The sequence below is a fragment of the Canis lupus genome, chromosome 10 (assembly GCF_011100685.1).
Source record: "Canis lupus familiaris isolate Mischka breed German Shepherd chromosome 10, alternate assembly UU_Cfam_GSD_1.0, whole genome shotgun sequence".
NCBI classification, from domain to species: Eukaryota; Metazoa; Chordata; class Mammalia; order Carnivora; family Canidae; genus Canis; species Canis lupus.
In genome coordinates this window covers 6,293,191-6,317,832 of record NC_049231.1, presented here as the reverse complement: position 1 = coordinate 6,317,832, position 24,642 = coordinate 6,293,191, and the positions used below count along the sequence as shown (strand labels likewise).

General features: G+C 46.4%; 1 protein-coding gene across 3 annotated transcripts in view; it reads left to right on the top strand.

Moving 5' to 3' along the window:
- The window catches only part of PPM1H (protein phosphatase, Mg2+/Mn2+ dependent 1H), a 253,879-nt gene that overhangs the window by 121,323 nt on the left and 107,914 nt on the right, over positions 1–24,642 (top strand). For all 3 annotated transcript variants that reach the window (XM_038549877.1, XM_038549879.1, XM_038549878.1), the window contains exon 4: positions 7,488–7,600. In XM_038549877.1, the coding sequence (XP_038405805.1) occupies positions 7,488–7,600 (113 nt within the window). The remainder of the gene's footprint in view (positions 1–7,487; positions 7,601–24,642) is intronic.

The following is a 24,642-nucleotide window of genomic DNA, read 5'->3' as shown; positions in this document are numbered from 1 at the left end:
TAAAATTGACTCCTACTCAGGCTTCGTATAAAATCTCATTCCCTAGCTGTCAGAGACGCTCTGATGGGAATAAGTGTTTCTAGACATCAGTGTTCAGAATGCTAAATTTTTAATTCAGGTAAAAATGAGGCAATAAAAATAAAAAATTGTGGTAAAAATGAAGCAGACAAAACACAGGAGGCCATTTCCACGGACAGCTATATCAGAGAACCCAGATGGGCCTGAGGCAACAAGCTGATGTCGAGGGTAGGAATGATGGATGTAAGTTGAATTGGAGAGGTGTTCTGGAACCGGCCTGTGGATGACCTGGTGTGACATATTATGAAATTTTGGCTTTAAGCCATATCTAGTCTCCAGTTCATCCCAGCCTGCAGCTTCCTCTTTGACCAAAGGGCCCAGAAATACCTTTCCTGCACAAATCTGCTCTGAGAACAGCTCACTTCAGTTTTTCCCAGATTGTCTGGCTAGCCACCAGCACTCCAGAGGCCTACGTGGACTTTACACCGTGGGCCTGGCCTTATTAAATGAGAAGGTTCATCGTTCTTTGGTCCACGTGGTGCATGGTAGGGTGGCCCTGCCTTCTGCTCTGCTAGAGACTGAGCCAGTTGATGCCTGTTGGCCCAGAATAATTATTAATACGCGTCCCCTTTTACTCTCATAAATGTCCATATTTGGATAATGTCTTATGCTTACCCTAGTTACAGAGAGATGCTCTTTTTTTCTTTGCTTCATCAGAGACTTCGGGAGAAATCTACTCAGTGTCATAGAAATGTGCCTGCCTTAGACATTGAGTTATGGAGGGTGGGCTTTAGAACCCACAGCACAGAAATCATACAGTGCACCTTCAACTTAAGGCCATTGCCAACTCGTATAAGATACTTTTTCTCTGGACACCTGGTGGCTCAGTCGGTTAAGCATCTGCCTTCGGCTCGGGTCATAATCCCAGGGTCCTAGGATCGGGCCCCCACATCGGGCTCAGTGGGGAGCCTGCTTCTCCCTGTCCTCCCCACTTGTGTTTTTTCTATCTCTGTCTCTCTCTGTCAAATAAATATATAAAATCTTAAAAAAAAAAAACTTTTTATTTCCCCTTGCATTATTATATTTTTGAGAGTCAGTGCTTGGAAGCAAACTTTGGGGGGTTTTTTTGAAATGCCCACCCTACAGCTGATTTCCTTGTTGGCCCGGTCTTGCCGGTTTCTCCTCCTGCCTTTCAGAGTGGGGCACGTTTGGAATTTCCTGAGTATTCCTGAAGTTTTTCCTCACAGGAGCCAGCCACTTTCTGGCTTTCCTGTTTCTAGGTGTTCTTTAGGTATTGCAGGTTTGGGCTTATTCTGATCCTCTCTAGTAGAAAAATTCGGTGGTAAATGAGATTCCATTATTTCGGCTTTGCGGCTTTCTTACTTTCTCTCACACTTTTCGTGCCTAAGAATTCCCCAAGCCCAGCACCTAAAACTGAAATTTGCCTCCCTGATGACATCTTGGCAGCTACCCTCCCTGAGATGCAGAAGTAGCTTACAGTATCCTTAAAGGCGAAGCTTGCCTTTCCCTTGGGCTTTTGCTTTACGTACAGCAGCTTAGCATCCTCAGAATCACAGGTCTTGGGTCTCTCTCTCTCTCTCTCCCCCACAGTGTCCTCTATCACTAGTATTTATTGAGCCTCTGTTTTATGGCTAGCATTCTCCTAGGCACCATGGGGTCTAGAAATAAAGGGTTGGATTTTATGTCGGGGCGGGGGGACATTTGGAGTCACACGTTGTATGCATATTGAGATAGAGTATCTCCTTTATTTTGATATTCTAAGTCATGTTAAGCGGGGTAGAGAGAGATGCAGGTAGCTATCTGAAAGGGAGCATTGGTTAAAATGACGGAGAAACCCCACAGCAGAATAAACAGTACTTATTTCCAGGAAAAAGTAGGTACTGGTAGCAAAACACAGACTACCAGAAGCGGAGAAAAGGCTTTGAACCAGTGAGATGAGAGCAGTTTCATCAAACACTGTGAGGTTCTTTGAGGTCACTGCTTTTCCTTTCCTCTTTGATCCTCCAGTGCCTGCCACAGTGTGTGGCTTGTGGTGAAGGTGACCCCTGACCCCCGGCCTCTAATCCTGCCTGTGCTTTCTGTTGGGCCCCCTTTATTGTATCTCGTCTTGGATCTGCCTTCCCACTGAGCACCTGCATAGTCCTGTGTCCACCATGGAAAGGGAGCCACGGTTTCCTAAAGGACCAGGATCTCAGGAACTCCTGAACTGGTATCAGTTCTGCTTCCTCACGCGCTTTGTCACAGTGGCCACCTAGTTCAGCGGCTGGGTTTGTGTCCCCTGCGGTGTTAGGCTGTTGCTGGGCCTGGGATGATAGATGCGAAAGCGATAAATGTCCTCTCGGTCCTGGTGTCACGCGGCTCCTTGCCTCCCCACCCTCCCACGGCAGGGTCTCCTCGCCAGCATCTCCCGCTCTTGAGGGGGCTCGTGTCCACGGATGGACACAGGAGACCTCCTGGCTGCAGGAGACCGTTGCCTCCCTCGGAATTCCAGCCCAGTCTGCCCTGATTCGCCTCGTCACCTACCTCCTGTAGGATCTGAGTTCTGGACAAAGGCGGGAGAAATTTCAAACTTGTCTTTCCTTTTCAGCGTGGGTATAGGGTCATCACCACAGTGAAGAATATCTTAGAGGTCTGGTTGTTACGAAGGAAGAAGACAGCAGTGTTTTCACTCATTAAACTACCATACATCTTCTTGTTACTGAGCTAATGACTGGAAATAGCACTCAGCGTGGATTTATTGGTTAAAAAAATGTATGGTGACACTTCGGTGAAAAAGAGGATAAATGCAAAGCTTATTTGTAGTGCATGAATCCCAGTGTTTTCAAAAATCAGCATATTCATGGGACACTATGGACCTGCATGTCGGTCTGTGTTTAATGAAGCTAGTTTTGTTTTGTTTTCAGTGGAAGGGGGGGGTTCCCCCAAGAAGGAAGGAGCATGTGATTTTGCCAACAGCCGGCAGGTGGCAACACGAGGCAGGCCTGGTTTTCCTCCTTCCCCCGTTGCCTGGCTGACGGATTGGCTCGTTCTCAGAATTTTGGTACTGAGAAAAATCCGACCAAGGTACTGAAACCATGCAGAATCTTATTATCTGTGACTGACACTATTAGCAGAGTGCTCAGAGCCGTGTTTTAACTCATCTACGGCGAGCTGCCGAGCCCCGTGGACACTCCCCAGTGCTCACTCCCTTTCGTTGTCTCCTGCTGCTGCCTTTCTGCAACCTGACATTGGTAGGAAACAAAGAATGATTCTGGAGTTGCGTCATCTCTAGGGCTTTCCAACCAAATCACAACCCTCCTGAGCAGTATGTTTTCTTTCTTGCAGGCCTTTCCTGCTGAATTAGTCTCCTTTCACCTCTCTCTCTTCTTTCCCTTCATTGCCTTCCTTGAAACAAAAAGGAGCAAAATAAAAATCCCAAGTCTTTAAAAATTGGGTCCATTCTTAGGATTTAGAGATAAAAATCTGGCTTCAATGTAGTATTTAGACACACAGTACAGGATAAATCAGTGCTGCTAAATAGAAGATGGCCTTGAGAGACCTCAGAGGACTCTTGACTGAGCAGATAAAACAATTACCTTGTTAATATTATGAGGTGTTGGTCCTTTTAGATCATACTTGAAAAGGAATGACAGTAAATGCATGTGTTTTGCTGTACGTTACTCTAGACTTATGTCTTGGGGTTTGTTGACAGATAAAATGGGCAAATTTTCCAAATTAGTCCTTGGTTAGTACAAAGCAGGGAGCAGTTTTTCCTGTTATTTCATTTATTTTTTGGAAATATACCCAAACTTGAGGGTTTATAAAATAATAATAACTATACATTTATATATATGTGTGTATGTGTATATGTGTGTGTGAGTGTAAAGTGTGAGAAGCTTAAGCTAATTGGAAAAGTTGAGGGTTTGAAGAAAACGAGTAGTTAATTCAGCAGTAAATATCTTTATTGACTTCATTTATCATGTTTGATCTGATAGTAAAAGAACCATGCAGATGGTCCTTTAATGTTCCTTTCAGTACTAAGATTTTGTGAAACATCTTTTAAAGAGGAGTAGGTGGTGTAGGAAAAAATAAATGTGCTATTTTGGCTTCTAGGGAGGGGAAGCAATTATTTTTAGACTATGTTCTAGTTACACCCAGTTTTAGAAGAAATGGAAGAGTGTATTTTAATGTCAGTGAATCCTTCAGGGGGATGAAGTCTATGGAAACACATCTTTCAAATCCTAGTCACTGTGATCCCAGAGAGCACATGTGTAATTAAAGTGCGTGTGCACACATACGGATCTGCACACACGTGCACGCACACACGCATATTGCCACACAAATGGTGGGGGGGTGAAAGCATGAGCATATTAGAGTTTCCCCAATAAAAAGTAGCTAGACGTTAGTCCACTGTTTAAGTGACAGTACTGCCAAATTTAGCACTCCTTCTGCTGAGGAAAGTACAGGGGGGACGTAGTTGGAATACAGGAAAAGATGAAAGAAATGATGAAATCAGAAAAAAATATTGAATCGCACTATTAATGTAATAGCAAGGGATTAATTGGGTGAGCTAACTGGAGCATCTCCCCCCAGACGAAAGGCAAATAGGAACTCTGCTGTAGCAGAAAATCATAGTGTCGTACGTACATTCTTACCTCGATTCTTCTTAAGAATTAAATAATCTTATAATCAGATTTCCTTGTGACGTTAGCCATGATACATAATGCACCTGTGATGCAGAATAGACTTGCCCGTCTGAGTCCCACCGGAAAGTCCTGCCACGGATGGTGCTTTCACGTGGATTCTGTGTATCACGGCATTTTCTTTTGGATCTCACCAGTGATTTAAGTCATTGAAGCATTGTTCACACGCCAGTCCATGTATAGCATGCAAGCCGTTGGATGCTCAAGGGATTTTTTTTTTTTTTAATAAAAATTGTCTTCCATTCAGACATTAGGTATTCAAACAAATGTTGATTGTGGCTATGAAAGGATACTTGCTGTTATCCCCAGCAATTCCTTCCAGTATATTCAGAAGAGTAGTGTAGTAGTAGCATGGAGCGTGGACTTGATGTACCGGTTTCTATATTAATTTGATGAAATATGTGTCTATCACGATATCAGCTTTATATTATTTAGATGCAACAGGAAGGGGATATATCCATCCACAAACTGCTTTGTGAATTGGGTTGTTGATCCTGGTTTTTGCACATTGTTTGGAGCTCGAACAGACCAAACTTCTGACAGCTTGACGTTTTCTTTCCACTTCCTCATGACAGTCTTTTTGGCTGATCTCCATGGCTCTCCTTCCGCCCCTCGAGGCTCCTGCCATCCCTGCACAGGTTCTGCTAACCAACCATTCATTGTTCTCAGTTGACTGCATCTGAAGCGAGACATGGGTTCCTACTTAATCATCATCTCCATGAGCATTTATTTGCATTGCAATCTTTTCCTTTGTGAATTACGAACAGGGGTCAGGGGTGAGGACATAATTTGGAAACTTGGGCCTTCTCTTCATCTGCCCAGTTAACAGGCATTTCTTCAGCTGTCTTTTTTTTTTTTTAACCTAGCCTGGTATTGGTGTTAAGGGTCGAGCAGGAGAGGTGTCTATTCTCAGTCATGAAGCTTCTGGGGCCTGGGAAGGATCTGGATGGGCAGCTAAGCCCCTCACACATAGCATCCAATTTAATCCTGACAATAGTCCTTTATGAAACTAACTGATACAGGGTTTGAGTCCAGTTTTTAAGTCCAGTGTAGTCTTCGAAGGCGGTCCTCACACTTGGCTCTGCAGGCCTTCGGTGTTCTTGCCTGCTCGCTCCCTTAATGCAGTTTTTCTTCACTTCCAAACTCCCGCACCCCGCATACACAGGTTCTTACCCCCGCCCCTCGCCCTTACCCAGTTGATCCCCCCGTCAGTTAGTTTCTCCCAGATCTTGTACTTTTTATCTACTGACTTTTTAACAGCACGCTGATCTTCATCTGTCTCCTTGGCTTAGGCTCTTCTCCTGTTGCCAGTTTCTCATTGGTGATTCATCTGACCTTGTATGACCACCTCCGGAGCCAAGCATTTGCTGATAAACGCTGGGCTACTTGGATTATCTCCTCCCTTCTCCAGGAGGAGGCTGGTTGAAGCAGCAGAGTGCTAACTCCGTGGGTTTCTAAGAACCACGAAGTGCCCTGGCCCTCGGGAGCATCCTGAGAATCAGCCAGGGCACCACTTCCTCACCAGCTTCCTTCTCCCTCCCTCCACCCTACCTGGCCTTTACTATGGAACATTTGGCATTATTTCAGCCAACATTCAGTGTCTTTTCCTAGCTCAGCTCACATTTTTCTGAGGTCACGGAACCTGTGCGTCTGTCACTGACACAGAATTTTGCAAAGACCTCTGTCTTGGATGATACATATCTGTCAGTGGAAGTCTTGGTCTGGTTTTAGTTTTCTTGGGAAGGCCTCATTAGGCGGCAGGTAATAATAAAGCTTTGGAGGAGGAGAATGAGCTTGAAATCCAAACTCCGGGGATCCCTGGGTGGCTCAGTGGTTTGGCGCCTGCCTTTGGCCCAGGGCGCAATCCTGGAGACCCGGGATCGAATCCCACATCGGGCTCCCTGCATGGAGCCTGCTTCTCCCTCTGCCTGTGTCTCTGCCTCAATCTCTCTCTCTTTCTCTCTCTCTCTCTCTCTCTCATGAATAAATAAATAAATCTTAAAAAAAAAAAAAAAAAGAAATCCAAACTCCAACCAGGTAAATAGGGGCAAGTTACCGCCCCCTCTTCTGCGTCCGAACGTTGAGGTTAATAACAGGATCGTAGGATCAGCTCAGATCTCTATGTACAGTGCTTCACGCCCTGCCTGACACAGAAGACGTGCTCAGTGAATATTGGATGCTGCTGTGATTGTGTCACTGTTGTGAATCAGTGGCTGTCGGAAGATGAAGTCAGATCAGAGCTTGGGAGCTTCTATCTTTGATTAATAAGACCCGGAGTTGACTCCCACCTGCTTTGAATAGAGGACACTGTCCTCCAAGTCACTCCTCTTAGCTCACTGTAAAAGTAACTGTTTATTGGAGACTTTAGGGTTAAAAACATTGCTCGGGTTCAAGTAGTTGTCATTTTCAGCCTATCGTAGTTCTCCTGTGGCAGCTCAAGCAGTCCACACAAAGACTAAATTTCCCACGAGTTATAATATTTATTGAACACAGTTGGCTTCCTTTTTCTCGCTTTTGTTCTGATTAGATCTGTTTGCCATCCCTTGTTCCCTATCTCTGGTCTGCAGATGGTCTAATAGACGACAGTTTTCTCTCGGTGTCCTCAGTGAGAAATGATCTTCAGGTGGTAGGAGAGCACTAAAGATTTTCTTGTCCCATCTTTGAAGCGCATTCAGACTCTGAGAGCTGTGTCAGGGGAGTGAGGCTAAGAAAGTCTTTGATACGAGTTCCTGTACAATCCAGCACTGACTTTGTTTTCTTCTCCAGGACCTACAAATAGAACGAGAGAGGAGTTCATATAATATATCTGGTGGCTGCACGGCGCTCATCGTGGTTTGCCTTTTGGGGAAGCTGTATGTGGCAAATGCTGGGGACAGCAGGTAAGCAGATTGTCTCTGACTCTTGCTGGTTTCATATGCCTTCAATAATTTTTTTTCTTTTTTCAAAGAATTAAATGATTGGCAATAAAATAATTCTGCTTGGGATGGGATATAGGAAAATATGATCGATCCTTCTACATCTGTATAAAATGCATTTAAGATGAATTATCAGGCTGGTATGAAAAGGTAAAGGCTGTCTTCTACTTGTCCCTGATAGCAGTTCACGTATAGACCTGTGATTAATACCTGTGGCGATCTAAACAGGTAGCATCCAAATGTTTTTTGACCCCAGAAAGCTTAGCAGAGACACACAACATGAGCATGAGAGGAGGGAGGAGAGGGATTTGAATGAAGTGGGTGTTTGGAAGGGACCCAGGAGGACTCCACAGCTGGTTCCACTTCTGCTCAGTGACTTTGCTCTGTCCCCTCCCAGAAGTCCAGGAGTTTCTCCTTTTATGCACAAGCCCTCTGAGGCTATATTCTCCTCTTTTCTGGGCTCAGCTGCAAGGAATTTTGGCCAAGAGATTATGGTTAACCCCTACTCTATCCAGCATTACTGAGAATAAGATAAACTTGGGTTTTATTTTAAATAACTGCTGCGTCCTCGCTTTAAATTCACGTGCAGGGAATTTAAAAATTACAGACTTTGTGGAAAGTGTTCTTATATGTATCACGTACTTCTCTGCCCCTTCAGTAATAACATATGTTAGCTTCTTGCTAAAGACTGACTCTTTGTGTTGAAAGCAATCAGAGTACTAGACTCTGTGCAAGATGTCCTCGGAGGACGAGTGATTTCCCTGTGCAGTCTTTGGTCTCAGGATGCCCCCATTCCTCAGTCATGTGCCCTCTTCCAACATCCCTGCTTGCCCAAGCCCGACCCCACTGCCCCCCCCCCCCCCCCCCCCCCCCGCTACCCTGTCAACATCAGGTCCTGGTGAAGAGGGACTCCCTCCAGCAGCAGAGGAATTTACCTTACTTTTACTTCCATTTACAAAGCTGGAGAGCTTCAGGACTCTTCATTTCCTCTAGTTTCATCATCCTCTCCTAGTCTTTCCACTGAATATTCCAGAGAGTAAGGGAGACTGGACTTCCAAGACAGCAGTATTTGGGGGTTTGACAATTGATGGTTTCTGAAGGTCTGTTTATTTTTAATATGCATGTGGGTTTCCATTAAACTCTATAAGATAATCTCCATTTCATCATAGCATTGTGCTGGGTAAATGGAAATATCTATAGGATACCATATGTATCTCATGGCTTCCATTCCTTAGTGTCCTGTCAGATTCCTAGCAGGGGACAGACTCCTGCTCAGGTGGGTCAACTGGATGAAGGAGTGAAAGGGAGCCCGCTAGGAGCACTGTGGCTCAGAAAGACATTTACTGCCTAAGGCCTGCAGGATGCAGGGAGGAATTGCTGCATCAGAGCCCAGGAGACGGGGTCACTGATGAGAGCCCTCACCAGAAATGGCAGGAGATGGGAGAGGTACTTTGACTTCTTTCTCTTCCCCCCCGCCAACCCCCGTCTGGCCAGGGCTTCCCATTGGACAAGCCCAGCTGGGAGCCAGGTGACAAGTAGCCCAGGGAGTAGTGGTCCCAGACGTCAGCCAGCCAGGGCACTTACACAGACCGAGACAGCATCTCTGGGGTCAGGTCGAGTGGAGGATGCTCAGCACATCTGCTGCTTCTCCTTTCCTTCTCCACCCCAGGGGTTGAGCGTCTCAAAAATGGAAATTCTCAATCTTCGGGCCTTTTAAGACAACATGCTGAGGAGCTGGCCTCGGCTTGTTGTTCTGTTCTGGATGCTGTTTGTTTGGAAATGGATGAGCAGATAAAGAAGTGATGGCCTTCCGCTCTGGGGGAGACTGAGTCAGTGATTGAGCTGTTGCACTCGTGTTCACCTTTGTCTTTATGTCTAGCTCCACGCCCTTTGAAATGAGTTTGCTTTGCCAGCCCTTCCAGTGATGAGGGAGGTAACAGAATGCCCTCGTCCCTGGGGACGGGGCCCACCCCTCATCCCAGGGAAGCACCTCTCACCAGATGATCTCAGACTCAGAAGGTGGCCCAGCTCCTGGGCCCAGAGTATCTTCATGTTGGATTATTCTTTTCATGGCTGCAAGTCCTCCCCCAGACCTTCTCCTCATTTTGAACATAGTTTTCTTCCAAGCTCTTTAACAGAGCCGCTTACCCAGCCAGCGCCTCCGTCCTACTTCCCAGAAGCTCCAGTGCCCTGTCCAGGACCTGCCAATCCTTTTCTGGGCTCTTACTCTCCTGTGCCCCACCCCCACCCCTCAACCCCTTCTGTTTCTAGACCAGATCTTGACCTCCTCATCTATAAAAATGGTGGTGGTGAAGTAAATAATTCCTGAAGTTTCTAGCATCCTATAGGTTATCCCATGAGGAGTGACACTTTTGGAACGTAAAGTGATGCTATACGTGTTGTTTTTTTTTTTTTTTTTTTGGTAATTTTTATCCTCCTTCGAGTTTTTGAAATATTACTGTGACACAGGTTCCTGTGTTTCTTTTTTTTTTTTTTTTTTTTTTAAAGATTTTATTTATTTATTCATGAGAGATACAGAGAGAGAGAGGGGGGCAGAGACACAGGCAGAGAGAGAAACAGGCTCCATGCACTGGGAGCCCGATGTGGGATTCGATCCCGGGTCTCCAGGATCGCGCCCTGGGCCAAATGCAGGCGCCAAACCGCTGCGCCACCCAGGGATCCCGGGTTCCTGTGTTTCTAAATGTTCATAAAAGTATGGTGTTTTACAAGGTTCTTCCCAATAACTTGAAATGCCTAATAAGTACTTTTATCCTTCTTGAACCTGTAAAGTGTGCACACACACAAATTATTCTATGATAAAATGGTATCTTTAAAAAACTAATAAGCTTAACTACATGTGTAGTGTTCCAGCTCTCGTGTCCAGATCTGAATTTGGGGTTTTATGGCTGATTGTTTGGGTTTGCTGTTCGTGTATGGGTCATGCGTCATATAGAAACCTAAGAGCACTAGGAGTTATTATTTGTATACATGATCTAAAGGATGGCTTATAGGGCACTTACTACGGTTCTGTTTTCGGCTCTTGTATGAACAACAGATTTTCAATATCCTCTTAAGTAGGCTCACTGCCTCGTTTATGTGCTAATACCATTTTATAGGTTATTTGAATTTACAAAAATAGTTACTCCCAAGAAATAGCAACAAAGTGAACTCTGATCAGACTTACATAAATGTAAGTCCATTATCACTTGTGGGCAAGTAGTTACCAATCTGAGGGTTGAATTTAACCAGATGATTAGAACTGATAGAGGTTTCTAGCAACAAGTCCCTGATTAATTAGATGCTGGGTTGGTTTATTATTATTATTATTATTATTGCCAGATACGGCTGCTGTATGTTTACTTTAAATCTTGACGATTTGGGGAGTGAAAGCAAATCTTTGTCTTGGGTCCACTGCCCCAGAATTACACTCAAGAGAGGCTTTGCAGTGGTTTGATTCAGAAGCTGCTGGCGATCGGGAACTAGTTGCTGGGCTGTACAGTGAGCTACGAACGATCTGATTCACCATCAGGCATGTGCCTGTTGGAAGTTGTATTCAGGAAGAGGTGCCTCAGGTTGTCTGTGGCTCAGTGGTTTTTGAGACAGTGGCTACCCTTGGTGTAGGATGGTCCACATTGATACCAGGTGCACAGTCCGGGACCGAGTTACCCTTCTCTCTTCAGCAGAGGTAATGACCCAAAGAGGAACATGCAATAACTACTTGACGCATGGCAGTTGCTTTATTTTTCCTAGGCAAAGGCAGCCAACTGAACACCTAGGGGATCTTAAGGGACCAGGAAAGAAGCAGATGGATGGGCGGGTTTTCATTTCAAGCAAAAAAGAACTGGTAGTATGCAAATATAATGCAAAGCAATATGCAAACTATCACCCATTGTGTTTGAGTCATTGGCTCCTTAGGGCTCTGAGCGATTCTTCAGTTGAGGAAGATGCTTTGACTTCATTTAGAAGATGATTTCATTTTATTTCTAGAGAGCTAAGACACTGAGGGAAGCAAAGCCGTTACCACTCATTTCAAACAGTGTCTCAAAGTTTGGCAACTGAGGCTACATGAACTCATTCAGATTAAAGAAAACCAATTAAGATTTGTTAACCTGATGATTCCACTCTTGCCAAATTTATAGTAAGAGAAGCAGTAAGACATCTAATAAACGCTCGGCACACATTTAATACTGTAACCTCACAGGGAGTCCTAATTTCTCTTAGTAATGGGGTGAGAAGTAGGCATTGTGAGTAGCAGGTAAGTACACTGAAGCACGGTGAGGCAAAGAGATTGGCCCAAGGTCCCACATCCCCCAAGGAGCGGGGCTGCCTGCCATCCAGCCCAAGACTCGAGTCAGAGCACTGTTTTCTTAATGAATGCACTGTACCCTGGGATTTCCCATCCCTGCTAATACTCACAAGGGTTTTTGTTTTTTTTGTTGTTGTTATTTTTCACATTTTCACATCTCTAAAATCAAGGGTTTCTAATTCACATTTTTTTCTTTGCTATTTGGATATAAAACGATGACATACTTTATGATCAGTGGCATCTTTGATTTCACCTAAAATGGTTTATGGGGCATAGCTGAGGGGATGGCTGCACTTAAAGCTATTTTAAATGCATCGCAGTAGTCAGGCAGATAAGCTTTGGGTGGTCCCATTCATTCATTCATTCATTAATACATGATACAAGGAATATTTTCTCAAAATGAGGGCTGCTACCCACTTCCAAAGGTCCCAGAGACCACTGTAAATTTTGTATTTTCATTTTGATGATAATCTATTGAAAGTAAGCATTTTCTGGATTGCCCGGCGGACCATCTTATAAAAGATGACTGCCATGAATTCAGACCCCCATTTTGTCATGTTGACGGTCCTCCTAGGAGATCAGGAAGGTCAGATGTGTTCATGATGTAGCTCTCTCTGCGGGAGTGAACAGGCATTCCACTAATTGTCCAGCCAGGATGTTTTTCTTTCATTTCTCTTTCCCTCATTTTCAAATATCCAGAATTACCACGCACCCCCGCCCCCCCCCACCCCGCCATGTAACTTAAAGCTTTCCATACCCATTCTGAAGTGAATTCTTCTGGCAAGTCTGAGTTTTCTTGAGGATAGGAAGTATCAGTATTAGACAAGCCTGATATTTCTAAATTCAAAACTAGTTACAGGGCAGCCCAGGTGGCTCAGCGGTTTAGCGCCACCTTCAGCCCAGGGCGTGATCCTGGAGACCCCGGATCGAGTCCCACATCAGGTTCCCTGCATGGAGCCTGCTTCTCCCTCTACCTCTGTCTCTGCCTCTCTCTGTGTGTGTGTATTTAAATAAATTAAAAAAAAAATCTTTAAAAAAAAATTAACAATTACACCTCGGTAGTGTTTCCTCTCGCAGCCTTCCCCCCTTTACTGGTGGTAAGACAATGAAACATTACCTAGCTTCCTCCAACCCTAGGGAACGTAAAGAACTATTTGTTCCTTTTTATGTTCATGGCCATAAATGCCCAGTACAGAACCTTCCTGAAACTACTTATTTTTTTATTATTTTTTATTTTTTTAAAGATGAAACTACTTATTAATAAGTGGTTCATCTATCCATACCTGCCAGTGACCTGCTACTTTGATGGTGGCCTTCCTCTGAGTTCAGAAATATATTTGATCTTCTTCCATTGACTACATTCAGTTCACCACACCTCTTCCTGTTTCACAGGTATATGAAAAACAGTATAGAGAGAAATGAAAATTAACCACCATTCTCTACTATGAAAGTTGAATTGTCATGTCTACCTTTTTACTACACAGCCCCCATCTTTTTAGTATATATTTACATTATCCCTTATCTATACCATAACCTGTAGAAGGTAATAGCAGAAAGAAAACGTTACTGTCAGATGTTCACAAATACACAGAGACTGGGGTGGCTCAAAACAGTCTCTACTTTTCCTATCAAGCCACTTACTGTCTACACAGAGGGTACCCAAGAGGCCCTTCTCCCTCTGGGTTTTCTTCCTGTCTCCTCCCTTTGGATTTTTTTTTAACCTGTCCCTGACATCCTTTGCCCCAAATCAGTGGTTCTCAAAGTATGGTGGTGCCCAAGCCAGCAGCAGCAGGTGGAACCTGACCTACTAAATCAGAACCCCAGTGGATGGGGCCCAGCAGTCTATTTTAGCAAGCCCTCCAGGTGATTCTGAAATACAGAGGAATCCCTGCTCTGAAGTCTACCGTTGGGCATCTGAGAGAGCTGGGAGGGAGTCACTGTGTCCTCAGGGTTTAAACATTATAGCTCTTCTGGCCTGAGGCTAAAGTGTCAACTCTGAAGGCCTCGAGACATCGTGCCATCCCTTGCTGCAGCCAGACCCGACCTGCAGGGATCTTCTATGGTGATGTTGCCCCTAATGCTCCTCGATGCTGCTGCCTGAGGGGAAGGGGCCTTGCCTGCCCCTCCGTTAGCTGGCTGCCATTTCCTTTTGCCAGCCTGATACCCTGGAACACAGGTCCTCTTCCTTGAAAAGTGCAAGTGAGAGGAAGGATTTCTTGCTTGATCCAGCTCCTGATTTCAGACTCCTGCTGACTGTTGGGTAGTTCTGAAGCCCCCGTCCCATCGTGCACCAGGCTAGGATTCCTGTCTCTGCACTGGGGCAGGCATGCCCCAGTGTGGAATTTTGGACTCTTACGGTTGGGCCCCTGGATGAGTGTACTTCTGGCTGTGGCTGCACCATCCCACCCATCAACTTTCCTCTACTCCCAGCACAAGGAGGTGCTGGGCGGGAAAGGCTCACGGTATTTGTAGAAATGGGATATTTGCACTTAGAAACACTAGAGTGGGGGCAGCCCGGGGGGGTCAGCAGTTTAGCGCCACCTTCGGCCCAAGACCTGATGCTGGAGACCCAGGATCGAGTCCCACATCGGGCTCCCTGCATGGAGCCTGCTTCTCCTTCTGCCTGTGTCTCTGCCTCTCTCTCTCTTTCATGAATAAATAAATAATATATTTAAAACAAACAAACAAAAAAAACACTAGCATGAAACAGTTGTGGTCAAGATGTGACTTTATGTATCCCTGATTGCTGGGAATGAAACAGTAGGTCACTGTCACCAGGGAACTTGCCACCATAGAATCCCAAGGCTGCATCTTTGGGCCACTTCAGCCATCACCAAGAGTCTTAGGGTTCAATCAGCTAAGTTACTGATCATGTAAAATCAGGAAAGATGAGCTAGCATGGTACAAAAAGACCTTTAGTACCTGGGAAAGTGGGCTAAAACTAACCAGTTGAAGTTGAACAACAGTGAAGGTAAAGTATGCTACCAGCTGAAGGAGGGAAAAAACTACCAGGATCCAAGAGCCCAAGCTTACCAGTGGCTCACATTTTTAAAAAATGTACTTAAGTGAACAATAAATTTAGTCTGGTCAGTAGTGTGGTGTAGACACCAGAACCTCATGTAATCCTGGGATGATGCCTTTGAGGTAGAAGGCAAAATAATACCTAATGGTTTTTGTTGGCTTATTTTGTCTCAGGCACTCTTTCTGGTTTCTAGGGCTTTCCGTGAATAACCTGATTAATCCTTACACCAACTCTTTTGGGGGAAGAACTATTATGAATCTTATTTTACACATGAAGTCTCTGAGTGACACAATTCAATATGCGCACGAATGAACAGGAACATTCCAAAGAGAGACCAGAGTGGTGAAGGGATTCAGAACCACATTTGAAGGGATGAGAGAAACCGAGATGAATGAGAGTTTTTTAGTCATGTGGAAAAGTAATTTGTGTTGGTGCAAGAGCTCCTTGGGTATTTGTGAGACATGGGGGAGAGCAGTGAGGGTTGTTCTCCGTGACTGGGGACAGCAGTGACAACCACAGGAGGACAGGGCAGTGGTTAGAAACAGGCTGGGACTGGCTGAGTTGAAATCTTGGCTCTGCCGCTTTTCATCGTCTGTGACATCGGGCCCATCTCCTGCTTCCCGTGCCTCAGTTTCGCTGCCTGTAAATGGAGATGATGGTCGCACCCACTTCCCAGGGAGTATTAGATGAGCAGATGCGAAGGAAGCGCTCACCTCGGAGACCGGTCCATGGTAGCCCCTCGGTAATATGAACTGCTTTATTGTCTTCGTGCTTGGTACACACTCGGCGAAAGCTGTACGCAGATGCAGCTGCCGTGGAAAATACTGGGTTCTCTCTTAGGGGAAATATTTGTGCATCAACTGTATCTCCACCTAGTAAAAATGTTGTACTAAGTAATTTGATTTTTCAGGGTCCCCGTTAAGCACCATGTTTTAGTGGCTTTGGGGGAATCTTTAAAATATTGTGATGTTTCCTTTTTCCTTTTCTATTAGAGAGAGGGAGGAGGCAAAGGGAGAGGGAGAGAGAGAATCTTAAGCAGGCTCCACACTCAGCGCAGACCCTGACACAGTGCTCGACCTCACAACCCCTGAGATCATGACCTGAGCCAAAATCAAGAGTTGGATGCTTAACTGACAGAGACCACCTAGGTGCCCCTCATTTTTCCGTCTCTTAAGAGATTAATGATCTCGTGATTCGTATAAGGAAAAGTACAGCTGTTCCCTGCTGTACAATGGTGTATCAGGTGGGCTAAGTGTGGAAACACAGATCTTCAAATTCACTAGTTTATAGAAGCAGTAGCTTTGTTTCTTGCAGGCATCTGGGGACCCGGGTGTAGGAGGCCCTGTCCTCTTTAACACTTGGCTTCCATGGTTTCTGGGGGCGCGTCTCCATCCAGTCAGCTGGAAAGGGACAAGTGTGTGGAGGGGGAGCAGCTTCTATTTCTATGGCCCTGGCTCAGAAGAGGCACCTATCAAATGTGCATGCTTGCCACTGGCTACGATTCAGATGTGTGCCACGCCAAGAAAACAAGGCTACTGGGACATGTAGTCTAAGTTGTTTTCCCAGGACCAAGGGAATTTACTCCGATGAACATCTGGCAGCTTCAGCCACCACTGGACATTGAGAACGGAACTCATGTTAGGTTCACGTAGTGACGGTGTCTTTGTTTTTGATACGTTTCCCCCATTGAGCTGGTGAAGCTGCAACTTGGATGTCATCATCTTTAATGCCCAAACACCAGTGATCTCTTCTGTTACTTTAATTTTGTCACTGTTAGTCTTAGAAGAGATGCAGTAAGTTCAGCTTAAATTGTCAGATAGCAAAGAACTAGCAGTCGCCCCGTGATCCACTTTCATCTCTGAGAGCATATTTGAATAATGAAAAAGCCTGCAAGTAAATGGCATACCGCGTATGTTTGTCTTTAGAAAGTTCGTCACAGGAAGCAATACTCATTTCGTGCTAAAGAAGAAAGATGACATTAACCAGGCAAGGGTAGGACTACCTGGTGTTTTAGCAAAACATGTTCTGTTTTTTTGAGATCATTTTTTAATTATCATAGTTATGTTGTAGAGATTTTTAAATGGCATACCAGTTCAGGTCCATAGTGCCACGAAGGAGGCTATTAATTTATCAGATGACTAACCCACGTCTTAGAGAGATCCCGTCCCTTGCCCAAAGTCAATCTGTTCATTGTGCGGCTAGAATTCAAACTCCAGCCCGTGAGTCCCAAGTGCGTGCACTTACCCACTACCCCGTTCTGAGTCCTGAATCATCCTCCCCTCAGATCCACCTGCACTTTAGCTGTGGGTCTCCTTTAGCCACTCCTTGAAAATGTTATTTTAGATTTATGTCTAATTTTTTATTTCACATTTTCTTTTTTCTTTTTCTTTTAATAACCCTCCTCCCTTTTATGTCACTAAGACAAATGAATGTTGAGTCAAACATCAGGGCCCCCAGTCTGAGGTATGAAGCTGAGTTGAATCAAGACCATAGCAGATCATGACCTGAGAAGAAACTCCTCCTCCTCCCTCCAGAGGAAGTGGGGCCGGCTGCTACTCTAGATCTCTGATGCACTGCAACCCTCTGTGAGGGGTTCTGGAAGAGGCATGAGTCAAAGAGAACCTGGAAGTGTGGAGCCAGTTGAGGGTAGAAACATGAAACTGGGGCAGCCTGGGTGGCTCAGTGGTTTAAGCACCTGCCTTTGGCCCAGGGCGTGATCCTGGAGTCCCGGGATCAAGTCCCATGTTGGGTTCCCTGCATGGAGCCTGCTTCTCCCTCTGCCTGTCTCTGCCTGTGTGTGTGTGTGTGTGTGTGTGTGTGTGTATCATGAATAGATAAATAAAAATCTTTAAAAAAAGAAACAAAAGAAACATGAAACTGATCCCAGGCAGTTTCCTTGGCCCCACCAACCAAGTGGCAGGAGTGCTGGTGGTGGCAGTGATGACAGCCGCAGGTGTCCTACCAACAGTGGTAGTGGTTACGGTAGCATTAGTGGGCATCGTGCTGGGGGACAGTGTTTAAAAACAGAGAGTGTATGGGCAGCCCGGGTGGCTCAGCAGTTTAGTGCCGCCTTCAGCTCAGGGCCTGATTCTGGAGACCCGGGATCAAGTCCCACGTCGGGCTCCCTGCATGGAGCCTGCTTCTCCCTCTGCCTATGTCTCTGCCTCTCTCTCTCTCTCTCTCTCTCTCTGTCATGAATAAATAAATAAAATCTTTAAAAATTAAAAAAAAAAAAAAACAGAGAGTGTACTCCTCAACTGGAGAGCAGTATGTGATACTGTGGGATAGGTGGTGCCCAGTGCCCAGGCCCCCAGGCAGCCACTAGCCTGTGAGCTGCTAGGTCAGTAGAGTAAGAAAGGAGTTAAGCTTTGAGAAACGCTCAGCCTTACTGCTCACTGGTACACAAAGTGCTGGGGTCCCTGAGTCAGGGCCTCTGAGGGCCTGAAGGTCAGCACTGAGCAGGAAACTCCCAGGAGCCCAGGTCATGGCCTCCCAGGAGGCTCAGAGCTGGGGAAGCCTCTGGAACAGGTTCTCAGGGGGCCGAGCCTCATCAGGGGTGGCAACTGAAAAGCTGCTCTGGGCTTGTGGTTTGAGGCATCTCATCTGTCTCTTGGCATCTAAGCTGATAAGACGGGGTTGGAAAATGGAGCCGGGCAGGGCAGCCTCTAGCCGGATGTGACTGGCTGGCCACAGAATATCCAAGCTGTGGACGACATCTCTGAGATCCATCAGTAAGATCTTTTTCAGCTCTACTTGCTTCCAAAGCCAGGGACCTGAGGCTCAGAGAGTGATGTGAATTTTGGACCATATCACAGTTTGGGACAAGCTTAGAGTTTACCTCCTGGTCTCCAGGCTCCCAACCCAGTGCTCTTTTTGCTACCGTCTCAGGGGGGCAACCAAGGGCGACGCCAAGCATCCGCACTCCAGAAACCTTGGTTTCTTCATTGCTTCGGGATTCTGTACTTAGACTTTTTTTATCTCAATAACATTAAAAAAAAAAATTCAACCAAGGAGAAAATGAAATATTCTTCAGAATGCCCTAAGGCAGGTGGTGGCTCAGCAGACTGTTAGTGGACAGGAATAGTGGGGCAGGAAGATTGTTCCCTGCTAGAAACAGCCCATGCCACTGAGCACACACCAAGCAAAATCTCGGAAGAGGAAGGAGGAGAAGGGAACCCGGGTTCTCCTTTCAGCTCTGCCGCTGGCTATCAGTGGGAACGTGAGAAAGGCAACTTCCGGTTCCTGATCAGTAAAAAGGGGATTGGGGCTAGGCCAGTGGTTCCCAGAGTGGTGACCTAAGAATCACCCGGAGGGCTTTCAGAAGAAAGGCTTCCAGAACACCTTCAACAATGCAGATTCGGTAAGCCTAAGAGAAGCCTGACAGTTTTTAGTTTTTTAGAAAGTCCCCCCAGGTGGGTATTAAATGAGAGTGTATATTAGGTGTTTATCTTCTGGGGCCGGTACAGAGTAAGCACTGAGTGCATCTTAGCTGTTGTCTGTATTAAAATAGCCAGAAATACTCAGTATTGGTTAAAAGTGCAGTTTCAAGCCAGGAGGCCCCGGGCTCGAATCCCAGGTCTCCATCACTGACTGTGTGACCTTGAGCAAGCCATTTAGCCCTTCTGTGTATCAGTTCCCACATCCACATAATAGAAACTTGAGGGGCACACGGGCGGCTCAGTGGTTGAGCATCTGCCTTTGGCTCGAGTCGTGATGATCCCGGGGTCCCGAGATCGAGTCCTGCATGTTCCCTGCAGGGAGCCTGCTTCTCCCTCTGCCTGTGTCTCTGCCTCTTTCTCTGTGTCTCTCATGAATAAATAAATAAAAATCTAAAAAAAAAAAAAAAGAAAGAAAAGAAACTTGAACCATCCCTATATCATAGAGTCACTGTGGGGATTAAATGAGTTAATTCAATTCAGAAAATACCTGCATGTCCCCGGTGTGCCAGACAGTATTGTGGGAACTAGATACACAGTTAATAATGGAAACAAAAAAAAAAAACAACCCTGTCCTCCCAGAGCCTGCATGTTCCTGGGGGGAGGCTGGCAATCAGTAAAATAAAGAAATAAAACACACAGTGTATGTAAAAGCATTCCTACATGCTGACTGAATGCATCTGAAGAATTCAGACGAGTGCCTTTCTGCCATATGGAAAGCATTTAATAAATGTTAGTTATTAATATTGATTATCAGTATATTATGATTACTGCTATTACTACTAGCACTATAAATAGAGTTTACCACTTTAGTATGTCTTAGATTATCACAAAAATATGCAAGGTAAAATACACTTTGCATTACAGTACAGATGACTTGAGTATGAAAGGGTACATTACCTCTGGGACTGATGCAAAAGCATGTGTTACGAACTTTTCAGATCACATTCCTGAGTACAATTCAGCTTACCCAACACTGCTGCCAGATGTTAGCTCTGGAGTCTAAAACTATATTCTTACCAGATTGGATCTGAACAACATGCTGAATTCAAGTCAGCACAAACTATAAGACCAGGGTGAGATGTGTGTTGAGGGGGTGTCTGCATGTTGTTTATAATTGTACTTTAGGTGCACTGGAGGCACGCTAGGCAGCTTCTAATATTCTTTCCAGCTCTCAAGCTTTGTGATTTTTTTTTTTTAACCTAGTATTTTGGCAAGCAGTGGTTGTCTCCAAGTAACACAGAAAAAGTCTTTTTTACTTTTTTTTTTTTTTTCTTCCCCCTCCCCAGCAAAGCCCTTTAAAAAGCCTCCAGGCTCTCAGGCATTCAACAAACAAAAAAGTAGTTTTTTTTCCTTGCAAGACTTAGCTGTGAAGTCAAGGTCATGCTTCCCAGGGAGCCAAGCAGCACAAGAAGCCCTCAATCATGCTGCTGGGCCCCCAGCCTGCCTGACCCTGGACGCTGGGCTGAGCTTGACCACCCAGCTCTTGGATCCTCGCTTCTCTCTTCCAGTGGCGTGCCAGGCAGTAAGGAGCCTTTCACGGTTGGAGCGTGGGACCTTCTTCCCTATCAGGTGCCATCAGACCTGCCTGCAGGAATTGGATTCATGCAGTAGATTTTCACACTGATTCATCTCTCTCCTTACCCCCTGCCCCCCACCAGAGTTTGGTTCTTTTCTGTGTCAAGGTTTATGTAGTCCCCCTCTCCCCCACGCCCTCAATCATGTGCTTTGTAAATCTGAGCCGCCGCGTCAGAGCCATAATTGCCACCAGCGACATAGGGTCGCCCTTCCAAACAGGCTGCTCCAGTTCTCAATTTCAGTCTTTCAAAAAAAAATGGCTAGATTGTATTCACTTTTTAGACCCTTCCTTTAAATGAAATCGTATAGCAAAGTCTCAGTTTGTGAAACCGGTAAGAGCACTCTGCAGACAGCTTAGCTGGGTTCTGGTCCTGGCTCTACCCTGGATAGGGCTGTGTGACCTTAACGTACCCAACCTCTCTGTGCCTTTGAGTCTTTATCAGTGAAATGGGGAGAATAAGATGCCTTATCTATAATAATGTTGGTAGGGGATTGTAAGTGTGTAAAATGCTAAGGGCAGTTCCTGGCATCTAGTAATTGTTCAATAAGCGTTTTTATTACTATAATAATGATAATTATTAACGCTATTATTATTCTTCATCTCAGTCACCTTGGGTTTTCTATGAAGTTTTTAAAAACCCCCGTACGTGCTTTCAGCACCATATTTTCACATAAGTGCTTTTGTCTATAGATGACATTGAATAAATGTCAAATAAAAAGACCTAACGAGCCAGCCTTCACGCTGGGCTCCAGAGTCGCTGAACTCAGTGATTCAGATGATGAGCAGTCTCTCAGGCGGGTGCAGTTTGTTCAAGCCATAAGACTGGCTTCTGGGTGGCTGCACAGCTGTACCCCTTGCCCTGCGCTTGAGCAGCAGGTGCTGCCTCACGAGGTACTGCCTTAGGCCCCGTCGGCACGTCGTGGCCGTTGTGATGCTGCCTCTCAGAAGGCTCAAGCGGTGTTCCACGGAAGAACACCCGCACGCACATATTTTCTCTTTTCCTGAACTTAGGCTCCTGTAGAGAACCTCCTCATTCCCATATAGTGTGGACTTAACGGCCGGAACCTTTGAGGCCACGTCAGAAAGAGCTAGACGCTGTCCTGTCGCAGGTCGCTGTGCTTTCTGTAGCGAACGTGTAATTAGGTGATGCGAAGGCATTCCTAACTATTTTCCTGCATTGTCAGCAGGCAGTCTTCTGGTCGACCTTTCTCTTCTCTTTTCTTCTCTCCTCTCCTCTTTTTAAGATTTATTTATTTATTAGAGAGAATGCAAGAGAGCCGGGGAGGCGGCCAGGGCCATAGGGAGAGAGTATCTCAAGCAGACTGCATACGGAGCTTGGAGCCTGACGTGGGGTTCGATCTCATGACCTGAGCCAAAACCAAGCGTTAGAGGCTTAACCGACTGTACCACCCCGGGGTCTTGACCTAATATTTCTATAAGAACTCTCAGGCCAGGGGATCCCTGGGTGGCTCAGCAGTTTTGCCGCCTGCCTTTGGCCCAGGGCATGATCCTGGAGTCCCGGGATCGGGTCCCGCGTCGTGATCCCGGCATGGAGCCTGCTTCTCCCTCTGCCTGTGTCTCTGCCCCCCCCCCCCCCCGTGTCTATCATAAATAAATAAAAATAAATCTTTTTAAAAAAAAAAAAAAAAAAGAACTCTCAGGCCAACCACGCTGGGAACATCCAGCGGTGCTTGGAAGAGAAACAGCACTCATGACTTTCCCAACATATCTGTGCGTGACATATGCAGTGTGGGCCCATGAGAACATGGGATGAGCTGCGCAAGGTAAGTATGTTCCAGGGCAGGCCTCTATGAAATCAGACTAGTGGGTTGACAGAGCCAGACAAACCCCAGCCACCTTTTCTTTTAGCATTTGGCATTTCACACAAGTTTACATGCTGCGTCTAGCATTGGGGGTACACTGGTTACTTCCACCACTGTTCTGGGTCCCATCTCCTCTCCAAACCAGACCCAGGGCTACGTTTCTGTCCTCCCCCACGGCCTTGACCCTGTCTCCACCACTTCCTTGGAATACAGTTCACTTCCCTACCTTACTCTACTTTTGGAAGAGCTGGCTGGCTTGCTCTCTAAACACTTTCCCCCTTCCTCCTGGGCACGGGGACTTACCTCGCCAGCCTTCTGCGTAGTTCGGTCTGGCTGCATGGTGATGTTTCCGTGGTAGTGGTGGCGGGGGCGGGGGGGTGGGGGAGGCGGTTGTGAGCAGAAGTGATGTGTGCCACTTCTCAGACCTGACCCACAAAAACCTCCTATATGCTGTAATGATTTAATTGCATCCCCTAAAAACGTACATCTGAGTCCTAAACCTGGAATCTATAAAGGTGACCTTATTTGAAAATGGGGTCTTCTCAGATGCAGTTAAGATACAAATTAAGATGAGATCATATTGGATGAGGGCAGGCCTTAAATCCAACGACTGGTTTTTCTTATAAGGCAATGAGAGGTTAGGGAGACACAGGGAAGATGACACATGAAGGGGGAGGCCAAGACTAGAGTTAAGGGCCACGAGTCAGGGAACGCCAAGGATTGCCAGGACCCACCAAAAGCTAGAAGAGGCAGTGAAGGATTCTCTTCTAGAGCCTTCAGAGGGAGCACGACCCTGCTGATACTTGCTTTCAGACTTTTAGCCTCTACAGTCGTAAGAGAGCCAATTTCTGTTACTTTAGGCCCCTGAGTCTGTGGTAGTTTATGCCAGTCCTAGGAAACTATTATGCACACCATCCTCTGTTTCTCCCCGTTCTGCCGATGAGGGGTTGGTCAACAAGGTTGGCCTGGGAAACGCGTGCTGAGGCAGGTGGGACACCTGGCCACCTAATTCCCTAGGACTCCCTCCCCCAACCTCCAGGTTTGCCAAGTGCACTTTTTGTTTCATATGTGAAGTAAGCATGTATCCCGCTAGGCCCCTGGGATCTGTAGGGTTCATCTGTTAGAGCAGCTGGTAGTGAGACCTTAACTAGAGCTCCTCCTTACAGACGGGGACTCAAGGCAGCTGCCCTAAACACCACTCAGTCTTCACCCCCTGGAAGCCACGTCTCCGGTGGCTTCCAGGATTTCACTCTCCGAGCCATGCTCTCTCTCCGGCCCCTGAAATGCAGCCCACACCACGGGGCGCCCTTCAGCCAGCCTCTGCACACCCCACACTCCGCCGGCCACCTCCTGCGCCTCCGTCTCCCGCTTCGCCCGGACGGGCCCAAAGCAGACTGTTCTCGAAGCACACCTATGAGAGCCTCCGTCTGGTCACCTCACCGTCCCTCGTCTCTGCAGGACGCCAGGGTCAGCCTTCTGACTTTGCTGAGACTTGGCGCCTCCTCTCCCCCCGTGTCCCCGAGCCTAGGCCGCTTTCCAGGCCCGCAGCTTGGCACGCGGCCTGTTGCTCTCCGTGTACTTGCTGGACGGCGTAACCAGGAACCGGTTGCCTTTCGGTGCTTTTGAAAGATCCTGCTGTGAGGAACGCTACAGGGAGGACTTGGAGTTCTCAGTTCCTCCAGGAATTCCCGGGTGCACCCCTGGATTGGGGCTGCCCCCACCCCCGGGACTCCCTTCAGTGCTTTTCTGTCTGAACTTCTGTCCTAAGGCTCGGAGCTGCCCTTGGTGCAGGTTCCTGGGCCCCGCTCTGGGCCGTGGGTGCTGCGGTTACCGCCGGGAC